We start from the raw sequence: 17,658 nt of genomic DNA on the forward strand, positions 1-17,658 counted from the left end.
ATTTATATACAACATGGGAAACTACAAGTCCACAACTAAATTAGTAAAGTATTAAACATATTTAAAACAACCATTCATATTACAACCCAACTTTTTAGTCTGATATGATTCGATGTTTTAAAACGGAGGGAAACAAATTCCCATAAGCGTATAGAAACTTGAGTGAACTACATCGTTCAAAATGGATGTAGAATACACCAAAGTATTTGATGTTAAATACAGATCGAAGAAACAAAATATCTGCAAAATCATACACAAGGAAAAATAACCAAAGATTGACTCATTTATAGAAATATTTAAAGAGTTGCTCAATCTAAAATTCTAAACATCATTTGTAAAGTAACATGCTTGTTTAAGAGAAGTTCGTTGACGCATAGATACATAAAATTGATTTGTTCAGAAACAAATATGGGGAGGTATGAGCTTTCCTGGATTCATAATATTGTTTGGATCCAACGCCGTCTTTATTCGTTTCATTGTCCTCAATGCCTCCAACCCGAGTTCCTTTTCCAGGTACTGTAGATTAACAAAAACCCGAAAAAACTCTTTTTAAAATTATATATTTGTAGACATTGATATTGATATTTTGACCTCTCACCTATGTTGATGCTTTCATTTTAAGTCGCATGGAAATAGTTTGCAATTAGACACTAAGGAGTTCAGCTCTTTGGTTTAAGGTCTAAGGCTTGGATCCCTTACTCATACATGTTTAACGTAAAAAAGGCATACTAGTTAAAAGAAATACCTTCATTTTTCCTGTACCAACCCCATGCTCGCCAGTGCATGTTCCTGACCATCAATGGATAAAGAAAACATGTTTAGACACGGTCTGAAATTTGTTTTAAATTTTGAAGCAAAGGAACATTCAGCAAGCTATTGAGATGACTAGAAGGGGAATTATGATCTATATATATATATATAATACACAATGGTGCAAGTGGTTCTTTTCATTGCTAGAAAATAACTGAAAACGAAATTCAAGGAATATTGAAAATCACATAACATTAACATAATTACAATATCAATTTTAAGGTTAGAGGTTTGATTCTCCCACCTCACGCACGGTAAAAAGATGAAAAAATTTAGAAGGAAGCCAACTTTGTAGAAAACCAACCAGACTGTCAACCAAAACCAAACCAATCAACTGAATTGACCAAAATATTCAAACCGGCTAAGTTTGGTTGATGTTTTCAGGTTTCAGCTTCCATCCCTAGATTACCACCACTCAAAACTAGATAAATAAATGTAACTACTGTTATGGGGAATATATTTTCAAATTAGCATTAACAATAAAAGTGTCTCGTGATACATTGCAAGAAAAATTGTACAATGCACCATTCAGAATTTGAAGGTTTTAGGGAATGTTTGGACCTAATGTTGACGCCTTCAGATGTTTTAACTGGGAAGTTAAAAACAAAAACAAAACCACCTAGTTACAGAAGCAAGTAAACTACAAGTATTGGAGATTTTGTTCATCCAATTAGGATGGGAAAAAAAAGAAAGAAGACAGTACCTTCCATGGACAATGCTTTATAGACCATCATATGGTTGAGTCTCTCAGCTTCTTTCCGCTGTTTTTCTTCCTTTGGATCAAACAGGATCACCGTGTGAAAGTTTCCATCACCAGCATGGGCAATGACCGTGCTGTTTGTGGGCAATAGATTTTCAGCCATATAAATTGGTAGAAATATTATTTCAGCCATTTTTTGCACTTCCAAGTGGAAAAGCTTTCAAATATGGTCCTTCATTTCATTGATTGTTCGCCTATGGTTCATTAAACTTTGAACTGCCTTTAAATCAATCACTATTAACTATTTGATTCAATACTATGTTCCAATTTTTCTAATTTCTAAGTACTTTGAGATATTTTACTCAAATTTAGCTTCTGTCAACATTTAAACTATGTTAAAGCTTGACCCAATTTTGTTTAGATCATCTTAGTTGTTCTAACTTTTACAAAATTAATACTCTCATACTTGCATGCAGTGAAGTAAGAAATTAGCTTCTTTTTTTTTTTTTGAAAAGGTGACGAGCTTCTTTATTATTAATAAACTCAAAATACAAGAGACCTATACATTGAGAAAAGTAAGAAACTAGTTAGTTGTCCCCAAAAAAGGGAAAAGAAAATCGATGCAACCAAGAGAAGACACACCAAACGAGTGAGGATGCATCTAGCTCTCGTTTAGAACTTGATATCAATTCCGCAAGGTGGGATAGAGGAACGCATACATCCTGTGATACATGAATAAACGGTAAAACAGTTGCATTAGAATGAAAATAAATAAATAATAGGAGTCATCACAAAGTGCATAATGATATCTCAGTAATAAGGAAGCAATTATACACCATGATTGAGGTATAGTTCCCTTCTAATCTACGGAATTTCATTGCATATTTTGTTAGATACCTAGATTAATATAGGGTAGGGGTATAAAGGTAATGAGATTTGTTGGTTATAAATAGGAAGTTGGGGAGAGAAGAAAAGCATGAAGTATTTGGTGAAGATATTGGGCTGCAACATTCCTTGAAAGAAGGGAAGAGTAGAGGGTTAGAGTTCTATGGATATGTTTTGAGTTTCCTTTGATTACTTTGTATTTCTTAGTTTGATATCAATAAATACCAACACATTCTGGTGTTCCAACATATTTATTTATCCATTTATTCCATATCCTTCAGATCTGAGACAAGTGGAAGTATAACTACAATTAACTATTTATAAGCAAAGAAGGTAGTTTGGGATAAGCGCTAGTATATGATTGAAGTAGATTCTAGTAGGGTTTCTAGAGCAAAAAGTTCAATTTAAGGAGCTAAGAGTTTCGAAACTTGTGTAAATACAGTGATATATACAGACCGTGATCATCGCCTCAAAATGGGGTACTAATGCAAAGCATGCCCATAGCGCTTCCTTCCTTATCTGCATGTAAACGACCATAATAAGAGCCAAATTGAACAAGTGTTCAAAAAACTTCTATTACATACTCAATCTCTTGCAGATAACTCATTCCTCTTCCTCCCCTGCAGAAGAATGGTGAAGGGTGCAGGAAGGGAAGTGAAGTTTTATTCAATGGTGGGCATCTTGAGTATTGAAGAAGGGTAACAATAACTCCTCAAATAAACATATAAAGCATATGTTAATGGAACGAGAAACCCCCTAGTCATTATTTAATCAAATCCTTCTAGCTAATTTTGACCCCAACATTTCAAGGGTCAGAAATTAAGAGTTTGAGAAGCCACTTTGGGGATCCAAAAAACGGATTAATAAAAGATTAGAATGGTTTTCAGGCAAAAAAGCATGCAACATAAACAAGAATAAGGAGATCAATATACACTGTAATTTGTACCTTCCACAGTTCTTTTTTGGCTTCTGGATCTTCAGCAAAGACAAAATCTGAGCCATTGTGTTCAGAAACTATCTGCTGAACAATTAGTGTTTGCTCACGTGAATATGCCTCTGGATATCAAGAAAAAAATAATAATAATAAATACAAATACTCATGAATCTGCAGCAATATGGTAGAGCACGGAATCTGATATGAACAGCAATCAAGTGCCTTATTGTCTATAATTAATACAGGAAAAACAAATTAAAGCAGCATGTGAACACAGAGAAAATGTCATGTTCACCTGTGCCTATGAATTCAAACATTAGTGTGGGAGATTCAGGTAAATTCTTTCCATTAGCATTATTGATAGCTCTCACTTGAACCTCGTCCAACAACTCCATTCTTGATACCTAACGGGCATGGAGGATACACAGAATCAGAATTCAATAAGAGTGCAGTAAATAAAGGAGAAAGAAGGAAAAAAACACATGTAATACTAAAGCTGTACCTGTATACCAGACAACATTGTTGCAATAGCAACATCTGCGGCATCTTTAATAGAAGGAAAATTACACATTGCAACCTGGACAAGTAAACTTAATCATGAATTTTCATCCCCAGTTAGTAATTATATTAAACCTTTCTTCGAATATTCTGTAGATGAGCAGAAGTCACACCCCAAAAGAAGGGAAAAAAGAATATATAGGATCTAGCAATTTTAAAATATGTAATTTTGCATCCAATGTCTACAAAGTTTTATTGTCATTTTCAATTTTTCAAAAATAATATTTATAATGAAAAGTTCACTTTCAATTTCAATTAAAAAAAAAAAACCAATCAAGTGAGATATTAGCAGATTAAAGATAATCATTCCAAAACATGGAATTCATGCTTCATGGTAAGAAAAAACTGACCAAGAGAAGATTAAAGATAAACCTTGATGCAGTTTTAATATCCTTTTGTTTTTCATAATATAAAGCTCAACAATTAGTAGGAATATCTTTAGAATGGTGACTAAAAGTCTAGATACATGCCATACTGAAACCATACATGAATCTGACTGAAAAATAGAATGATATAAACAAAACAAATCAGAAGTTTAAACTGGGAAAAAAACCACAACTGTGTGTGTGCAGAGTTAGAGAGATGGAGTGAGTATGATGGTGTATGTGACGCACACAAGTCGGAGAGAAGTGGTACCACAGAATACTCTGGAAGTTTCTGAAGTCTCAGAGTGATCTCAGTTATTACACCAAGAGTTCCTTCGCTTCCAATCATCAGACGAGTTAAATCATACCTATGATACAAACTACATAAGGCTGACATTTTGGAATTATAAACAAAATATTAGTAATGAGAATTGAGCACCACTCAAACAAACGATGGTGAAAACTCAGTTTACACCCAAAGATAGTAATGTGGAATCAAAATCCCAAGGGTTTACAAACTTGAGATATTGAATCAAGAAATGGAAAAAAAGAAACAAGAAATGGAAAATGGGAAATGAGAACATTATCGAACAGGCCCTGATTGTTCCATACTGTTCTTGAAGTACTAAACATTGCAAGTTCAGGGCAATATCCTCTTGAAAAGGATGGTTGGAGGAATCTGCCATTAATCCATTCACTCAATTTTTAGTATTCTTCCATCACAAAAAAAAAAAAAAAAAATCCATCTAAAAATACATGTATATCACACCAGTGATCACACTGTACGTCATTTTCAATTTTAGAAAAGGAACCTGAATTGCTAGCTATCATTTCAATCTAAAGATAAAAGATATGAATGATGGTATAGAATTATACTTTTAAGGCACAATTGTCGTGTCATAATCCTAGTCCTGGTTGAAGCTAACATAATTAAAAATTTAAGATTCCAGAAAAATTAATTCATCATCTTTTATTCTATTGATTATCTTGGCTTTTGTGGATAATGGTTCATCTTAAGACCAAGACCACAGTAATAGAATGAAGAAAATCCCCTTCCAAAATTCTGAAGCCTCATACATGTATTTTGTCTGACATAAACAAGGAAGACTCGAAAGCCTTTTTTCCACCAGAAACTTTTGGAAGAAGGCTGACCTTCGTTGAGTGGTTCTTAAATGTCTAGAAGATTTTTTGGTTTCAATTGGTCGCTAGTCTTATTTTGGATAAGGTTAGGATCCTTACAGCTCCGTCCTACTTTTTCCTCTTTAATGAGGTATTTTGATTATCAAGAACAGAAAAAAATATGAGATTCTTTTTGGGGATGAGGAGATAATCTATTCACAGAGCAGCTTGAGATAAAAACATGTGGGCTACTAGTAACAAAATTATGATTATCTAGTCCGTAACTAGACAACTGCTGTTGAGTGGGAGAAGGTTCCCCCTAAAATGAAGGATCCCCTTCAATAAGATCCAAAAACTGAAACCAGCCAGAAAGTTCTCTATCTTGAAGGTCCCTTCAAAGTTACTGTCCCGACAATCCTTTCTCAGCCTTGGGCAATTACCATCCAAAATGTTTTTATGAATAGAAAAAGAGAAACTCAACGCAAAGCACATCACAAAGGCAAGGATCAAGGCGTGAAGCCAGTAATTCTGGTGCAAAAACAAAGGGTTGAAAAGCTTCCCTTAATACTCTGCTCAACCTTTTCAGTGATTGTGATAAAAAAGAGGGAGACTCAGTTTTTGTCCCAAGTACAAACGGACTGTGTTAAGTATTTCAAATTTCAAGGTGGCTGTTCAGAGAAACTTTGAATTCTCATAACATTTTTAAATTTTACTCTCTTCTCCTTGTGGTCTGTCAACTTTTCACTAGACAGAGAGAAATTCTTGGGAAAAGTAGAATAAAATAAATGCAACGATAGGCACAACCATACCTATATATGAGAAATAAGTGACTGGGTAAATAACAGTAGTTTAAACTTAAAGAGAATAAATCAACAATTGAATTAATAAAAAGAGTTTGGGGAGGAAGAATAAACAGAAATGAAAGAAAAACAAACCCAGCAGCACTCTTTCGAGCACGAGATGCTGTCTTGACAACATCACCATTGGCAAGGACTGCCTGCAATATATCCAACATAAGCAACGTCGTCTTTTTTTCCTTTTTTCTTTCCTAATCAAAGCCAGCCTCTAACCAAGAAATAATCAAACCTTTAGGTTGATGACATTATCGCGCATGGTACCGTACCTACCTAATATTAAAATCATTAAATTCAGCACAAAAACTAAAATTATTTTTGAATCTTTGACTAAATAAAATGAAGGCACTACTTAAGTGTCATGGACTCATGAAACATAAATATTTATTTACTATTAAAGATAATGAACGCAAAGAATGCCCATTCAGCAAGAAAAGTTGAAAATTATGCAAACACTTTTTTATATATGATTATGAATAACTGAAATTTTTTACAATTTGTTCCAAGTCAAAACATTCCATGACCCAATTTTGTAAAACATTTCTGATGGATAACTACTCCAGAGGTAGTTTTGAAAGGAAAGTTTAAGGCCAGTACTATTGCAACTTTCAAAAAATAGGGTATTCTTTAAAACAAATGGGAAAATCCATAAGTATTTTTTGTAATTTAGCCTAAAATATACATATATATATATTCGTCTTTCAAATGCTCAATTTCAAATCATGAATTAAATAATTAAACCCACAAAATATTCAAATGGCTTAATAAAGTTAAAACTGATATTCAGCTTAGTACCTGAAGCAAAGAAAGCAAATTAGATATGCAAATGCCTTGATATAAGTGGAAAAAAATTCAACTCTCCACCTATTAACAGAGGATGTGCAGGTGCAATCAGATCCTGAGAAACAGAAGAAAGAGCAATACCTCACAGCTAGTGAACCAGAGCATCGTGTGGCACACATACCCCCAATTGTTGCACCAGGGCCTGATTTATCAACAGGTTCAAATACATGAGCATGGTTATAGAAGAAAGCCAAAAATAGAAAAATACCGTTAATATTTTTGTCAACAACTACCAGAGATTATTAAACATCTGGGTCCCAAAGCTGGTAGGGATAAACAATGAGTAAAAGAGAAACACTGATTTCAGAAGATTTTGCTACGTGATTTGGGATACAAGCCTGTAAACATAGAGAACATTCCTGTCCCACCTACATTTTTTGGAACATTCAATAAAGCCGTCATATGTAATTCCAATCCTTAAGAAAACCTCACTTATTAAGTTTAAACTTAGAAAACTCCACCATCTGTTTACACTAGCAAATTTTACTATGCTCAAACAAAGCTTTATCCAGGTGGAAGGAGTTCAACACACGTCATTTTCCAGGTATATTTGAAAATGCCCCTTTAAAAATAAATAAATAGATTAATTAATTTTTTTAAAAGAATCTAAGGGTTGTCTTCAAAATTTTATCCCACGATCATCAAGGAAGGATCTTCTAATTTCCATCAAAGCGCTTTCCCAGTCTACATGCATGATGCACACCTCCTTATAACACTACTTCTCTAGACTTTTTTGGGCTACCGGCAAGTAAGGCTCCTTATAACTCCTTTTCTCTTTCCTTTTGGAAGTAACCTCCCTTCTGGATACCTTTTCGTGCAAAAGATCCTTAAATCCTTTACATCCTTTAATTGTCTGTCATTCTCTTTTTCTTGTTGAACTCTTTCACAAAATTAAGAAAGCAGAACCCCCCATATTTCCAAGCATGGTGATGTCTGCAAGCAAACCTCTCTTATTTGAGGATTTTGGTACTCATGTAGTACCACATTTAAGAGTATCCTGAAGAAACCTAATTTCTTTGAAATATATTGATAATCCACTGAATTGAAGTCTAGAAAAAGGTGATAGAAAGTGTGTTGTTTTTCTCTTTAATCCTTACTTTTTTTAATCTCTTAAAGTTGCACCAATGGACAGATTAGTGTTTTTCATCTATCTCACACTCTCTTACCATGCTTGCTTTGTCTGAGTAAACATGATCAGAATAACAGAAACAATTAAGCAATTATTAGAAAGCATTAGAGAAGAAGAAACTCTTGCCTTCCCTATTAATGTAAAAAATTGATTAAAAAACAAATTGTGCGTGGATATGATAAATATTATTAGGCATAGTAACCTGGATCAAGAGGAAAAAATAGTCCATAAGGCTCTAGGTATTCATTAAGCTCCATCCATCCAATTCCAGGCTCAACAGTCACATCCATATCTTCAACGTGTAGTGCTTTAACTTTCTGCAAATTTAAGATGCATTCTACTGTTATAGGCAGTAACCATAGATGTTTCATTAACTGTAAACAATCCAAAGAATAATTAATTATAAGGACGTTTTTCTATTCAATAGTTTTAAATCACCAAAAGCTTAAGCTGGCAGTTGAAGGTAGATTTAATTATATATCACTAACACTCCCCTTCACTTGTGGGCTTGAAATATCCGAAATACCCAACGAGTGGAAATCAATTTTAATTGGGGAGGAAACAAATAAAAAAATAGGAACAAATAAAAAAACCAGATGAGTTTCATAACATTTATATATCATCTCAGTTCATCCATCTATTAGATATAATGAAATGAAGCACACTAGTAATAAAATGCATAAACATACATTCATCAAAGACATATCTATGCAAAGCCCTCCGTTAGGTGCTAATGTGTGACCTTCTATAGATGTAGCTCCCCCATAAGGCACAATAGGTACCTGTAGAAAATAAAAGTAACCAGTTTGACAAATTTAAGCCATATGGAACAAGAATTATGCCAAACATCCAACTACCATAAGCCAAAGTTTTGTAAGTAGAAAACTGTCTGGAAAGAAAATATAAGGACAGGCACTGTGAGTACAAGAGAACCACGGACCTTATATTGGTCACATAATTTTATTATTTCAGAAACTTCCTCTTCAGACCTGAAATTTACAAACCGGGATGCATTAACTTACTACTTGCACAAATATTGATCATGCAAACAGTGTTAGCATATAACACAGAAGATCCTATATCGGAGTTGAGAGCTATAAAACAAATTTGATTAAAATCAAATAACCTGAAGTGAAATGTGCGTTGCAAAGAATTGAGGTCGTGACATAGAACAGGTCCCAACAAGCACATAAAACAGAAAATTTAACTTTTCAAATAATGTTATAAAATAACCGTCCATATTTAAATAAAACACTTAAATTTATTCATTAATAATATTTTTCATTTGCAGTACAATGATATGCAAGTGTTTAGGCTAACTTTCATGGATCTAAACTAATCACATGAGACAACCTTCTGCCCTCTACCTCCGCCTATTCAATCTTCCACAACTGGCAATCAAAGTGAGGTAAGTCTAGTTTTGTAATCATGTTGCTCACACTCTCCTTATTTGCAGAGATCCAAATACTTTTTTTATATATCTTCAGTTACCAGACACTATAATTACTTCCAAATGAGTGGCCCCTAAAGATGGTTATCTAACTGTGGCACAATGCTTGCCTCTAGCCCAGCAGGGTCACCTTGACCACAGTTATCATGTACTTCCAGTTCCAATTACCACCTTAAGAGCTAAGACCATATGGCAATTTAGTGAAAACGTAAAAAGGCCGATACAGTAGTATTTACATATTTCCTCTTTGTTGATTGCGAACACTTGCATGTTGCAGTTGCATATAAGACTTTTAAAGTTAAAGAACCTAGCAATGGATATCTTAGTTTTTCTTTTCTTGTTGCGGTGGGCATGGTATTCAACAGTTAACTTCATGAATTACAAAAGCATTATAATTTATCACAGAAGCAGAAAAGACTGCATGATATTTAAAAAAAAAAACGAAAGACCAAATGGCTTGTAGAGCAAGACTTAAAATGATAAATAAGTGACAAATAATAACAAGAAATGGAGAAAAATAGGATATTCCATCTAACCTGGGAAAGACAACCACATCAGGGATATTAACTGCTACGTGAAAGCTATTTTGTGGTTTCCCATGAAAGTACCTCTCATCATAATCTAACGTCATGTTATCCTGAGAAACCAATCACCGTGAATCATGCTAAGCAGATGGAGAGAAACTCTCAACTTGTTTAAATAAATTAGAAACATTAAAACATACCTTACAAATTCTTCCCAATTTATCAATAAACGGTTGTGAAATGTCATTGTGTGAGCCTTTGACAACATACTCCGTACTATCTTTGCCCCCGAAGCTGATATTTCCGAATCCAGAATTGCAGATCATAATTAGTACCAATATCCATGTGAATCTTTATAGAATCCAAACAGTGTAAAAGCTTTCAAAAGCAATAATAATTATAAATTAGCCTTACAATTGTCAATTTGGCTTGACCCCTGAGGAACGTGGGGGAGCCTACACCATAAGTTTCAATGTTCTAAAAATCACGAGTAATAAAACTATTTTTTTATCCATGAATGTTTGATTCAGATTACGTACATCTCAACTAATCTCAAGGGAGAGCCCCTCTGAGCCTACAACACTTGAATATCAAGAAAAATCATAAGATATTAAATTCTAGGTAGGTGGCCACCATGGTCAAGAGTAATAGCTATATTACTATTAGCTTTTCAATCATTTCATCAGGAACTAGAGGAAGTTCGTATCCGATGAACAGCAGACACAGACGACCAAGTCATCAAACCAACACTAAGAAAATAACATAAATATCTAAAACATTATGAGTAAAGAGTATTCAAATCACGCATGCATAGGCTTTCAGAGAAAACTATAGAACACAAAAGCAGCTCAAACTATACTGTAGGGAGTTCATCTGATCAGGGAAAATTATTCATTTCAGCTATTGAACTTTGAAGGCTGATTCGTTGCTGTTTTAAAGGTAACAGCTGTCTGCTTTTCCAAGCAACAACAATAAAATTTCGTAAATAGGACTAGAAATTCGCGTTCTAATGCAGTCGAGCTCCACTGCAGATGTATTCAACCAAGTGCAAGACCGATACAAAAACAAAACTAAATAGAGTAACAAAAAGCTTACACAGTACGCACCGATCGTGAATATCAGAATCGTCACAGAACGACGAATGGGACTGGAGCTGAAACTGAAACGCAAGCGAACCAGCAAGAGCGAAAGGAACCACGGAGGTCGACCACATCAAGAATCGGCGGCCACCGTTCTGGGAGGAAGACGTTCTGGAAATAACAGATGTTTGAGCACCAAGATTCTGAAACGAAGCTCCACGGAAAAGGGAGTGGTATAAGGAGTTGGAGGAGGAACGGAAGCGAGAAAACCAAGAAGAAAACGCCATTGTTTCGAGCTTCAAAGACTCTTAAGCAATCTCAAAACTCGGCGTGAGGCCAAAATCAGTGGCAGGATGTAAATGAATGAAAAATGCTTTTTATGGAATCAATGGAACTCGATCCGCCATTGAAGCGAAAGATGCTCGTCGGATTGGGGACTCGAGGGGATAAACTTACCAAGAGTGGAAGTTGGGAGTGAATGGTTTACTATAATATATTGTTACTTTTAGAATCTGACGTGACGTCTACCTTTCTTTAACGTTCATCGATCCTAATTGTAATTTTCGAGCATTTGGGTGAGTCAATAGGTTCAGTTAAAGATTATAATAGTAAATTTTATTATTGATTGATAGGTTAATTGAATCCAAAAAAATTATAATTTATAAATATTTTAATTTATTTTAAAATATAAAAATAACTCTTATAATATCATATGAGAATTATTTTAATTTAAACTCCAATTAAAGTTTGTTTATTATAGTTATTATAGCTTTGCATAACTTAGTTTCAAACGGTTATTTAACTTTTAACGATTTTAAAATACACTAATTTTATTATATTTAATTGCTGAGGTGGAATTTTATAATCTATGCCTAATTATATTTTTAAATGTTTTTATATAAATTAACTTAGACTATTCAATGTTATTGTTATTGTATATCATTTTCAAGTTTTTCAAAATTAATTATTTTAGTAAATGTAGGGGTGATTTTCAAAAATTGATATTAACCTGTAATTAAATTAGTAGTTATGTTTTATTTAGGGTTTTGGTGAGATTTTAATATTTTTCAATCTTACCTTCTTCTATGACATTTAATTATGAGTAATTTTGTTATTATACTACATTTTCATAAGTTTTTATTGGGATTGCTATATTTAAAGTATTGTGTTTAGGTTATCTTGAGAGGGGGAGTTATACCATTATCAAATTTAACAATTATTTTAAGTTCAACAAACGAAATTTCTTGAACTTTGGAAATGTGTTATATTGTATGCCATAAATATTTAAGTGTAATTTATTGTCTCATATCGAGGAGTGTTCTAATCTTATACTTGAAAATTTGTTATTTACTCAAGATATTTGATCTAAGACAATTCATGCCTAACTCCATTCTTAGGATTGAAATAAAGTTGATTTAAAGACTGTAGTATTGAGAATTAGGAGTTTTTATATCAAAATAATCTTAAATTTCAATTTATTAGGATCTTCATGTCGTAAAGTTTATCTACGAGTATGAAACCCCAATAATTTAATTGGTATAGTTATAAGATTCTCACAAAACTTATCCAAATAAAGCGTAGATTAATAAATACATTTACAAAACTTTAAATTTTAAATCAATACATTTGTCAGAATTTGAATTTGATTTAGCTCATATTACTACTGTATTCTTGAAATTTAGATTACATATTAACCTTGATTCTTTACTCAATACGACTCCATCTCTTCCACTGCATTGCTTGATGAAATTTGCGATCGAAGTCTGAATCTTGTGCATGGTATATGAATTTTGAAAACCAAACAGAAAATATTGTTTGACATTTCACGTATTTTTGGTTTTTTCTTTCTAATTTTTAAAGTGAAAATAAAAACATTTTTAGTACTCGTGTTTTTGTTTTCCCTCTTTTTTTTAAATCAAATAATTTTTTAGAACTTTCTAGTTTTATGCACTTTTCACAAATATAAAATCAAATTGTTTTAACAAAAGAATTAAAAACAAAACCCTATCGTAGCACCAATTAATTAAAAAAGAAAAAAAACATATCGACAAAATACCTTCCTCTACTAATTGTTGAACTTGAAATGGAAACATTCTCGAGTCAATTCAAACATATATCAAAGGATCATATAAGGGGGCATTTGGGATAATACAAAGTGCAAACTAATTTTAATCCATATTATGATCTAGATTATAAACACATGGTAAAGAGGAGGGAGTAAGGAAGAGAAGATAAGTCAGGAATATAGAAGCTGTGAATATAATTAATTGTAGGTTAGGAGTTCTAAACCTGACTCACTTTACCAACTTGAGTAGTGGTAAAATTCAATTCCACACACACTGGTGTTCTACTAAGTTATATAAGAAATAAATAATGATGAAAAGGGAGAAGGTAATATCAATCCAAGCCACCTACCAATATCACAAGTCATTTTATTAATTAATATAAACTAAGGAAATATGAAAACAAGAATTCTTTATCCTCACACAAATACCACCAAACAAGCCCACTACTTAATGTCACGTGTAATCATTACACTTTTAGGCACGACTAGAAGGTGTTTTATTTTTATTTTTCTTACTTTTCTTTCGCTATCAATCCAAAATTCATGTCAAACAAATTCTTCTTCGAATCTGAACCTGTGTGTGGATAAGGAAAATGACAAAATTCAAAAAGAAAAAAAACAAAGCCTGTTTTTTCTTGTGTTTGCGTAAAATAGGCTACAGCTGCCACCAACTCCTCTGAGGACAAACGTAGAAGCTGTTATGTTAAAAATGAAAGTGATTATAAGATGGGTTTTCTGTAGGGTAAATTTTTAGTACCCAACCACGTATCTAGTCTGAGAATCCCAGAAATCTTTGGTTTGTTTCAACACTCTAGCACGTTCTTCCACTAGCCTCTCCTTCCAGTAATCTTTACACCTGTGTATACCACTTGTTCAATCAATAAACATGTAGGTGGGAGGGAGTTGATTATAGAAGACTTAAAATGACTTTGATAGTAAAAATTGTAGTTAAAAGTGTAAATTTAAACATTAGATTTGAATTTGTCTTTTTTTTGTTTAAATGATGAGATTTGTGCTCTGAAACCTTTTTTTTCTTTTTTTCCTTTTGTTCAAGACAGGAGTATCTATCATGATAGAACTGTTGATAAAATATCTTTTAAAAACTTAAAGGAAAAAAAAAAGGAAAGAATACACAAACAAACAAAAATAAGAGAGCAGCATACAAAAAGGACTCCACAATCTAAGAAAATAGAACATAACTATCATTATAAAAGAAGCTAAGCATACAAATATGTCTAAATATTGAATCTAATATATGAACAAATCCACCATCTAAAAATTCTATTGTTTCTCTCTCCGAAGCCTCCCAACAATAGCACGCACCCAAACTCAATAATGTTAACTGGAATGTTAATGCTATGCATCATGATTAAACCAACTCAAATTGATTTAGTAGCATGTTGAACTCAGCATTTTGAGATTAGCAGAGTGTTATTTAAAGCATAATGATGCAATTGATAGTTTTCAACTTCTAGAGACAAAGTGAATGGGAAGGAAAGAGGCTCTAAATTTACAAACCTTCTTTTCAATAGCATATCCAGTTCAACCATGTGCAATGCTTTAGGATACTCTCCGGTCTGCACTAGAAACAAATAATAGTCAAAAGAGTTTGAGACTCTGTTGGTCATATAGGACTACGATTATAACTTAATTCTTCTTATCAGTTGAACTTGTAATTTTTCATAAAGCAGAACATCTCACCACATATATGTTATGGTGATCGGAAATAGAATGTTCAAAAGGGATGAACCTTGTTAAATCATATCTAAGTATTAGATAGAAGAAAAGAAACGGAACTTAGACTTCAACCATAAAAGATCAACACAAAATCAAGAAGAAAAGGTATCCTTCCAAAGATTGAACATTAGAAACATTGCATTGCAAGAAAACAAACTCCTAAATACCGAAGAAACACGGAAGTCTGTAGCAGATAAACTATAAGCGTCAGATGAAATTCCTAGCATTCCTGCTAAGAGGTAACAGCAACATTTTAAAGCAATAAGAAAATTTGTTATTCCCTGGTTTTAATTTTTTTCCATGACCTTCATTATGGGTATGCAAGTGTTTCTTCATTTGGGGGGGAAAACAGCTGAAGGATGTTGACAAATGGCCATGAAAATAGCACGATGTCAAACAAATTCTGTAAAGATATGAAGACAAAAAACATAGTTTAATGGAAAAAATGGAAGGAAGATGACTAGTAAGCAAGCAAACTATCAAGAACATAGTTTGATGATGAAAAGATACACGAAGACAAAAAAGAAAATTGGAGATATTTCCATTTGTCTTAAGTATTTCAAAAATATTACTGCATCAATTTGGTCCATGAGATTGAATTTTCAATTGTATTTGTCTTTTTTCCAAACTTTTCATATCTTAACAGCTCATGGAGAATAATCTGATTGCTTCAAATACTAAACACAGACCTCTCTACAAACTGGGCATTTAGATTCCGGGCTGGCAGCCTTTGGTCCATCGCAAATCATCACTGAAGCTGCTAAACAAACACATGATTTGCAAAAGAGATGTCCACAACCCAAAGCATATGGATCAAATAATGTTTCCTGCAACATCATCACAATTCAAAGTATTATCAAATAAATTCCTAATACTTTCATCCCTACAGCCAAGAGAAGAAAATTTACCAAGCATATAGGGCAAGTAAGATCATATTCCAACTTTATAGAATCTGGAAGCATCAACGTCATTGTCGGTGCCGCATCCACATTAAAGGAAAAGTGAGTGGAGAATCCTGAAGGATAATCTCCATCCTTGGATCCTTTAAAATTCAAACAAAAAGCACCCAATTCTATAAGCCAAGGGGATTGCAAAAGCTCCATATGTTCAGCTCGCATTCTCAACTTAAAGTTTTTTCCATTTACAGAGCTATGTACCTATAATTGATTATTTAAAACACACAAAACAAAAGTTATGTTCTTAAATTGAAACAAACATACATACAAACTCCAATGTCAAATCCACAAATTTTCAAATTAAAATATGAATTTAGACCGAATCTCACCTTATCATACTTCTTGAGAATCTTTCTGATAGCAATAGCATTCATTGTAACATATTCAATCAGCATTCGACCTTCTTGTATCAAGGTGGTTTGATCGGTTTTGAAGCAATGAACCAATCGTGACATGTATCTCTCAATTCCTCCTGCAACATGAAGATGAAGAAGATGTCTAACTCTTGTGTTGAAACATCCAGCAATATCCGAGGCTTCCCTCATCAACTCCGAAAAGAACAACTGATCGCATACTACAAAGTGAAACATTCTCAATCAATTCCAGTGTCCAACGACTGAATCGAAAACGAGCTAAAAAATCAAAAGAAAACAATGTATTAACAATCTTACCAGGGCAAGATTTACATTCACATTCATTACTGCAGGAATCATTGAGCCTGCAAGTACGACAGCTCTTAAGAACCTTCTTCAACCGCTTATACTCAACATGCGAACATTTATCCAAGAACCATTCTCGATCACCGTGCAAATACTCCATGAACGTCTCGCCGAATTTCATCTTTAATCTTGTAAATACTTTTTACAGAAAACCCTAAAACACATCAAATTCAAAGGGAAAATTCAAATACTCATGCGAAAAATTGGGCAAAAACACCACCAACATTACAGAATTCAATAAAACCCACCTCAAACTGGAAGGAGATGAAGCAGATTAAAACTATAGAAAGGAGAAAAAACGACCTATTCGAACGCTGTATTATGCGGTTTCTCGAATTTTTCTCGTCGAGGAAATGGCAGGTGGAAAAGTTAAGAAGAGGAATCCGGGAAAATCGGAAGAGGAAAAGAAAATCTTAGAGAGAAAAAAGAAGGAAGGATGAAATTGTGGCATAGAAAACGAGAATTAGTTTTGAAAAAGAAAACGATATCGCGGAGTTTCTGGGAACTTCAGTGGTTGGCGTGATTGCAAATGGCGGCTGGCTGCATGCAGAGTGGTGGGGGGTTCCATATATTGCTATGGTGTATTAAGTTGGAAGGTCGAAGAGAAGGGAATTCAATTCACCTTTTCCTTTTTCAAAATAAAATTAATAATATATTCTTTTTATCCTAAAAATAATAATAATAAATTCTTTTTCTGTTTGTGGAGTCAAATTACTAACTTTTCTTTTTATAGTGAGTCAAATTACCTTTTTTTTTTCTTTTATCAATTCACTTTATTTTTCTAGTGCTTTTGTAATTTATCAATTCCAAATATTTGAATTTATGTTTATGTTTTATATTATCCTATAGGATTTTTATCTAACTAAAACAAATATTTAAATATAGTTATATTTCAGGAGATTTTTAAACCTATAATAATTTATAAACTATA

At 33.1% G+C, this 17,658-nt stretch overlaps 2 protein-coding genes across 4 annotated transcripts; both read right to left on the bottom strand.

Moving 5' to 3' along the window:
* Positions 1–79: 79 nt before the first annotated feature.
* On the bottom strand, positions 80–11,732 carry LOC101214302 (D-lactate dehydrogenase [cytochrome], mitochondrial). Of its 2 annotated transcripts, none has more exons than XM_004136493.3 (18): positions 11,278–11,732; positions 10,372–10,465; positions 10,184–10,284; positions 9,138–9,186; positions 8,887–8,979; positions 8,400–8,514; positions 7,150–7,210; positions 6,458–6,494; positions 6,307–6,368; positions 4,524–4,620; positions 3,832–3,906; positions 3,625–3,733; positions 3,342–3,451; positions 2,852–2,914; positions 2,153–2,232; positions 1,514–1,644; positions 746–789; positions 80–516 (listed from the first exon to the last, which is right to left on the bottom strand). In XM_004136493.3, exons 1-18 carry the CDS (start codon positions 11,535–11,537, stop codon positions 397–399), a joined length of 1,701 nt encoding a protein of 566 aa, XP_004136541.2. In that variant the 5' UTR covers positions 11,538–11,732; the 3' UTR covers positions 80–396. The 2 variants fall into 2 exon arrangements, with proteins under 2 accessions (XP_004136541.2, XP_031738507.1); XM_031882647.1 differs by having other exon boundaries at positions 11,267–11,406.
* Positions 11,733–13,655: 1,923 nt separating this feature from the next.
* On the bottom strand, positions 13,656–17,327 carry LOC101214541 (probable E3 ubiquitin-protein ligase BAH1-like). 2 transcript variants are annotated; one of them, XM_004136494.3, is made up of 7 exons: positions 16,976–17,323; positions 16,680–16,881; positions 16,338–16,582; positions 15,961–16,209; positions 15,742–15,879; positions 14,834–14,892; positions 13,656–14,171 (listed from the first exon to the last, which is right to left on the bottom strand). In XM_004136494.3, exons 2-7 carry the CDS (start codon positions 16,846–16,848, stop codon positions 14,066–14,068), a joined length of 966 nt encoding a protein of 321 aa, XP_004136542.2. In that variant the 5' UTR covers positions 16,849–16,881; positions 16,976–17,323; the 3' UTR covers positions 13,656–14,065. The 2 variants fall into 2 exon arrangements, with proteins under 2 accessions (XP_004136542.2, XP_031739330.1); XM_031883470.1 differs by lacking the exons at positions 13,656–14,171; positions 14,834–14,892 and adding an exon at positions 15,217–15,455 and having other exon boundaries at positions 16,976–17,327.
* Between the last annotated feature and the right edge of the window lie 331 nt (positions 17,328–17,658).

The sequence above is a fragment of the Cucumis sativus genome, chromosome 3 (assembly GCF_000004075.3).
Source record: "Cucumis sativus cultivar 9930 chromosome 3, Cucumber_9930_V3, whole genome shotgun sequence".
NCBI lineage: Eukaryota > Viridiplantae > Streptophyta > Magnoliopsida > Cucurbitales > Cucurbitaceae > Cucumis > Cucumis sativus.

Coding starts and splice junctions, on each gene's coding strand:
- LOC101214302 (XM_004136493.3), bottom strand. CDS start 11,537: ATGGCGTTTTCTTCTTGGTTTTCTCGCTTCCGTTCCTCCTCCAACTCC. Junction 6,495..7,149: donor TCTGGTTCACTAGCTGTGAG/GTATTGCTCTTT, acceptor AATATTAGGTAG/GTACGGTACCATGCGCGATA. Junction 2,233..2,851: donor ATTTTGAGGCGATGATCACG/GTCTGTATATAT, acceptor CATGTATCACAG/GATGTATGCGTTCCTCTATC.
- LOC101214541 (XM_004136494.3), bottom strand. CDS start 16,848: ATGAAATTCGGCGAGACGTTCATGGAGTATTTGCACGGTGATCGAGAA. Junction 15,880..15,960: donor TTACTTGCCCTATATGCTTG/GTAAATTTTCTT, acceptor ATGATGTTGCAG/GAAACATTATTTGATCCATA. Junction 14,172..14,833: donor GATATGCTATTGAAAAGAAG/GTTTGTAAATTT, acceptor TGGTATACACAG/GTGTAAAGATTACTGGAAGG.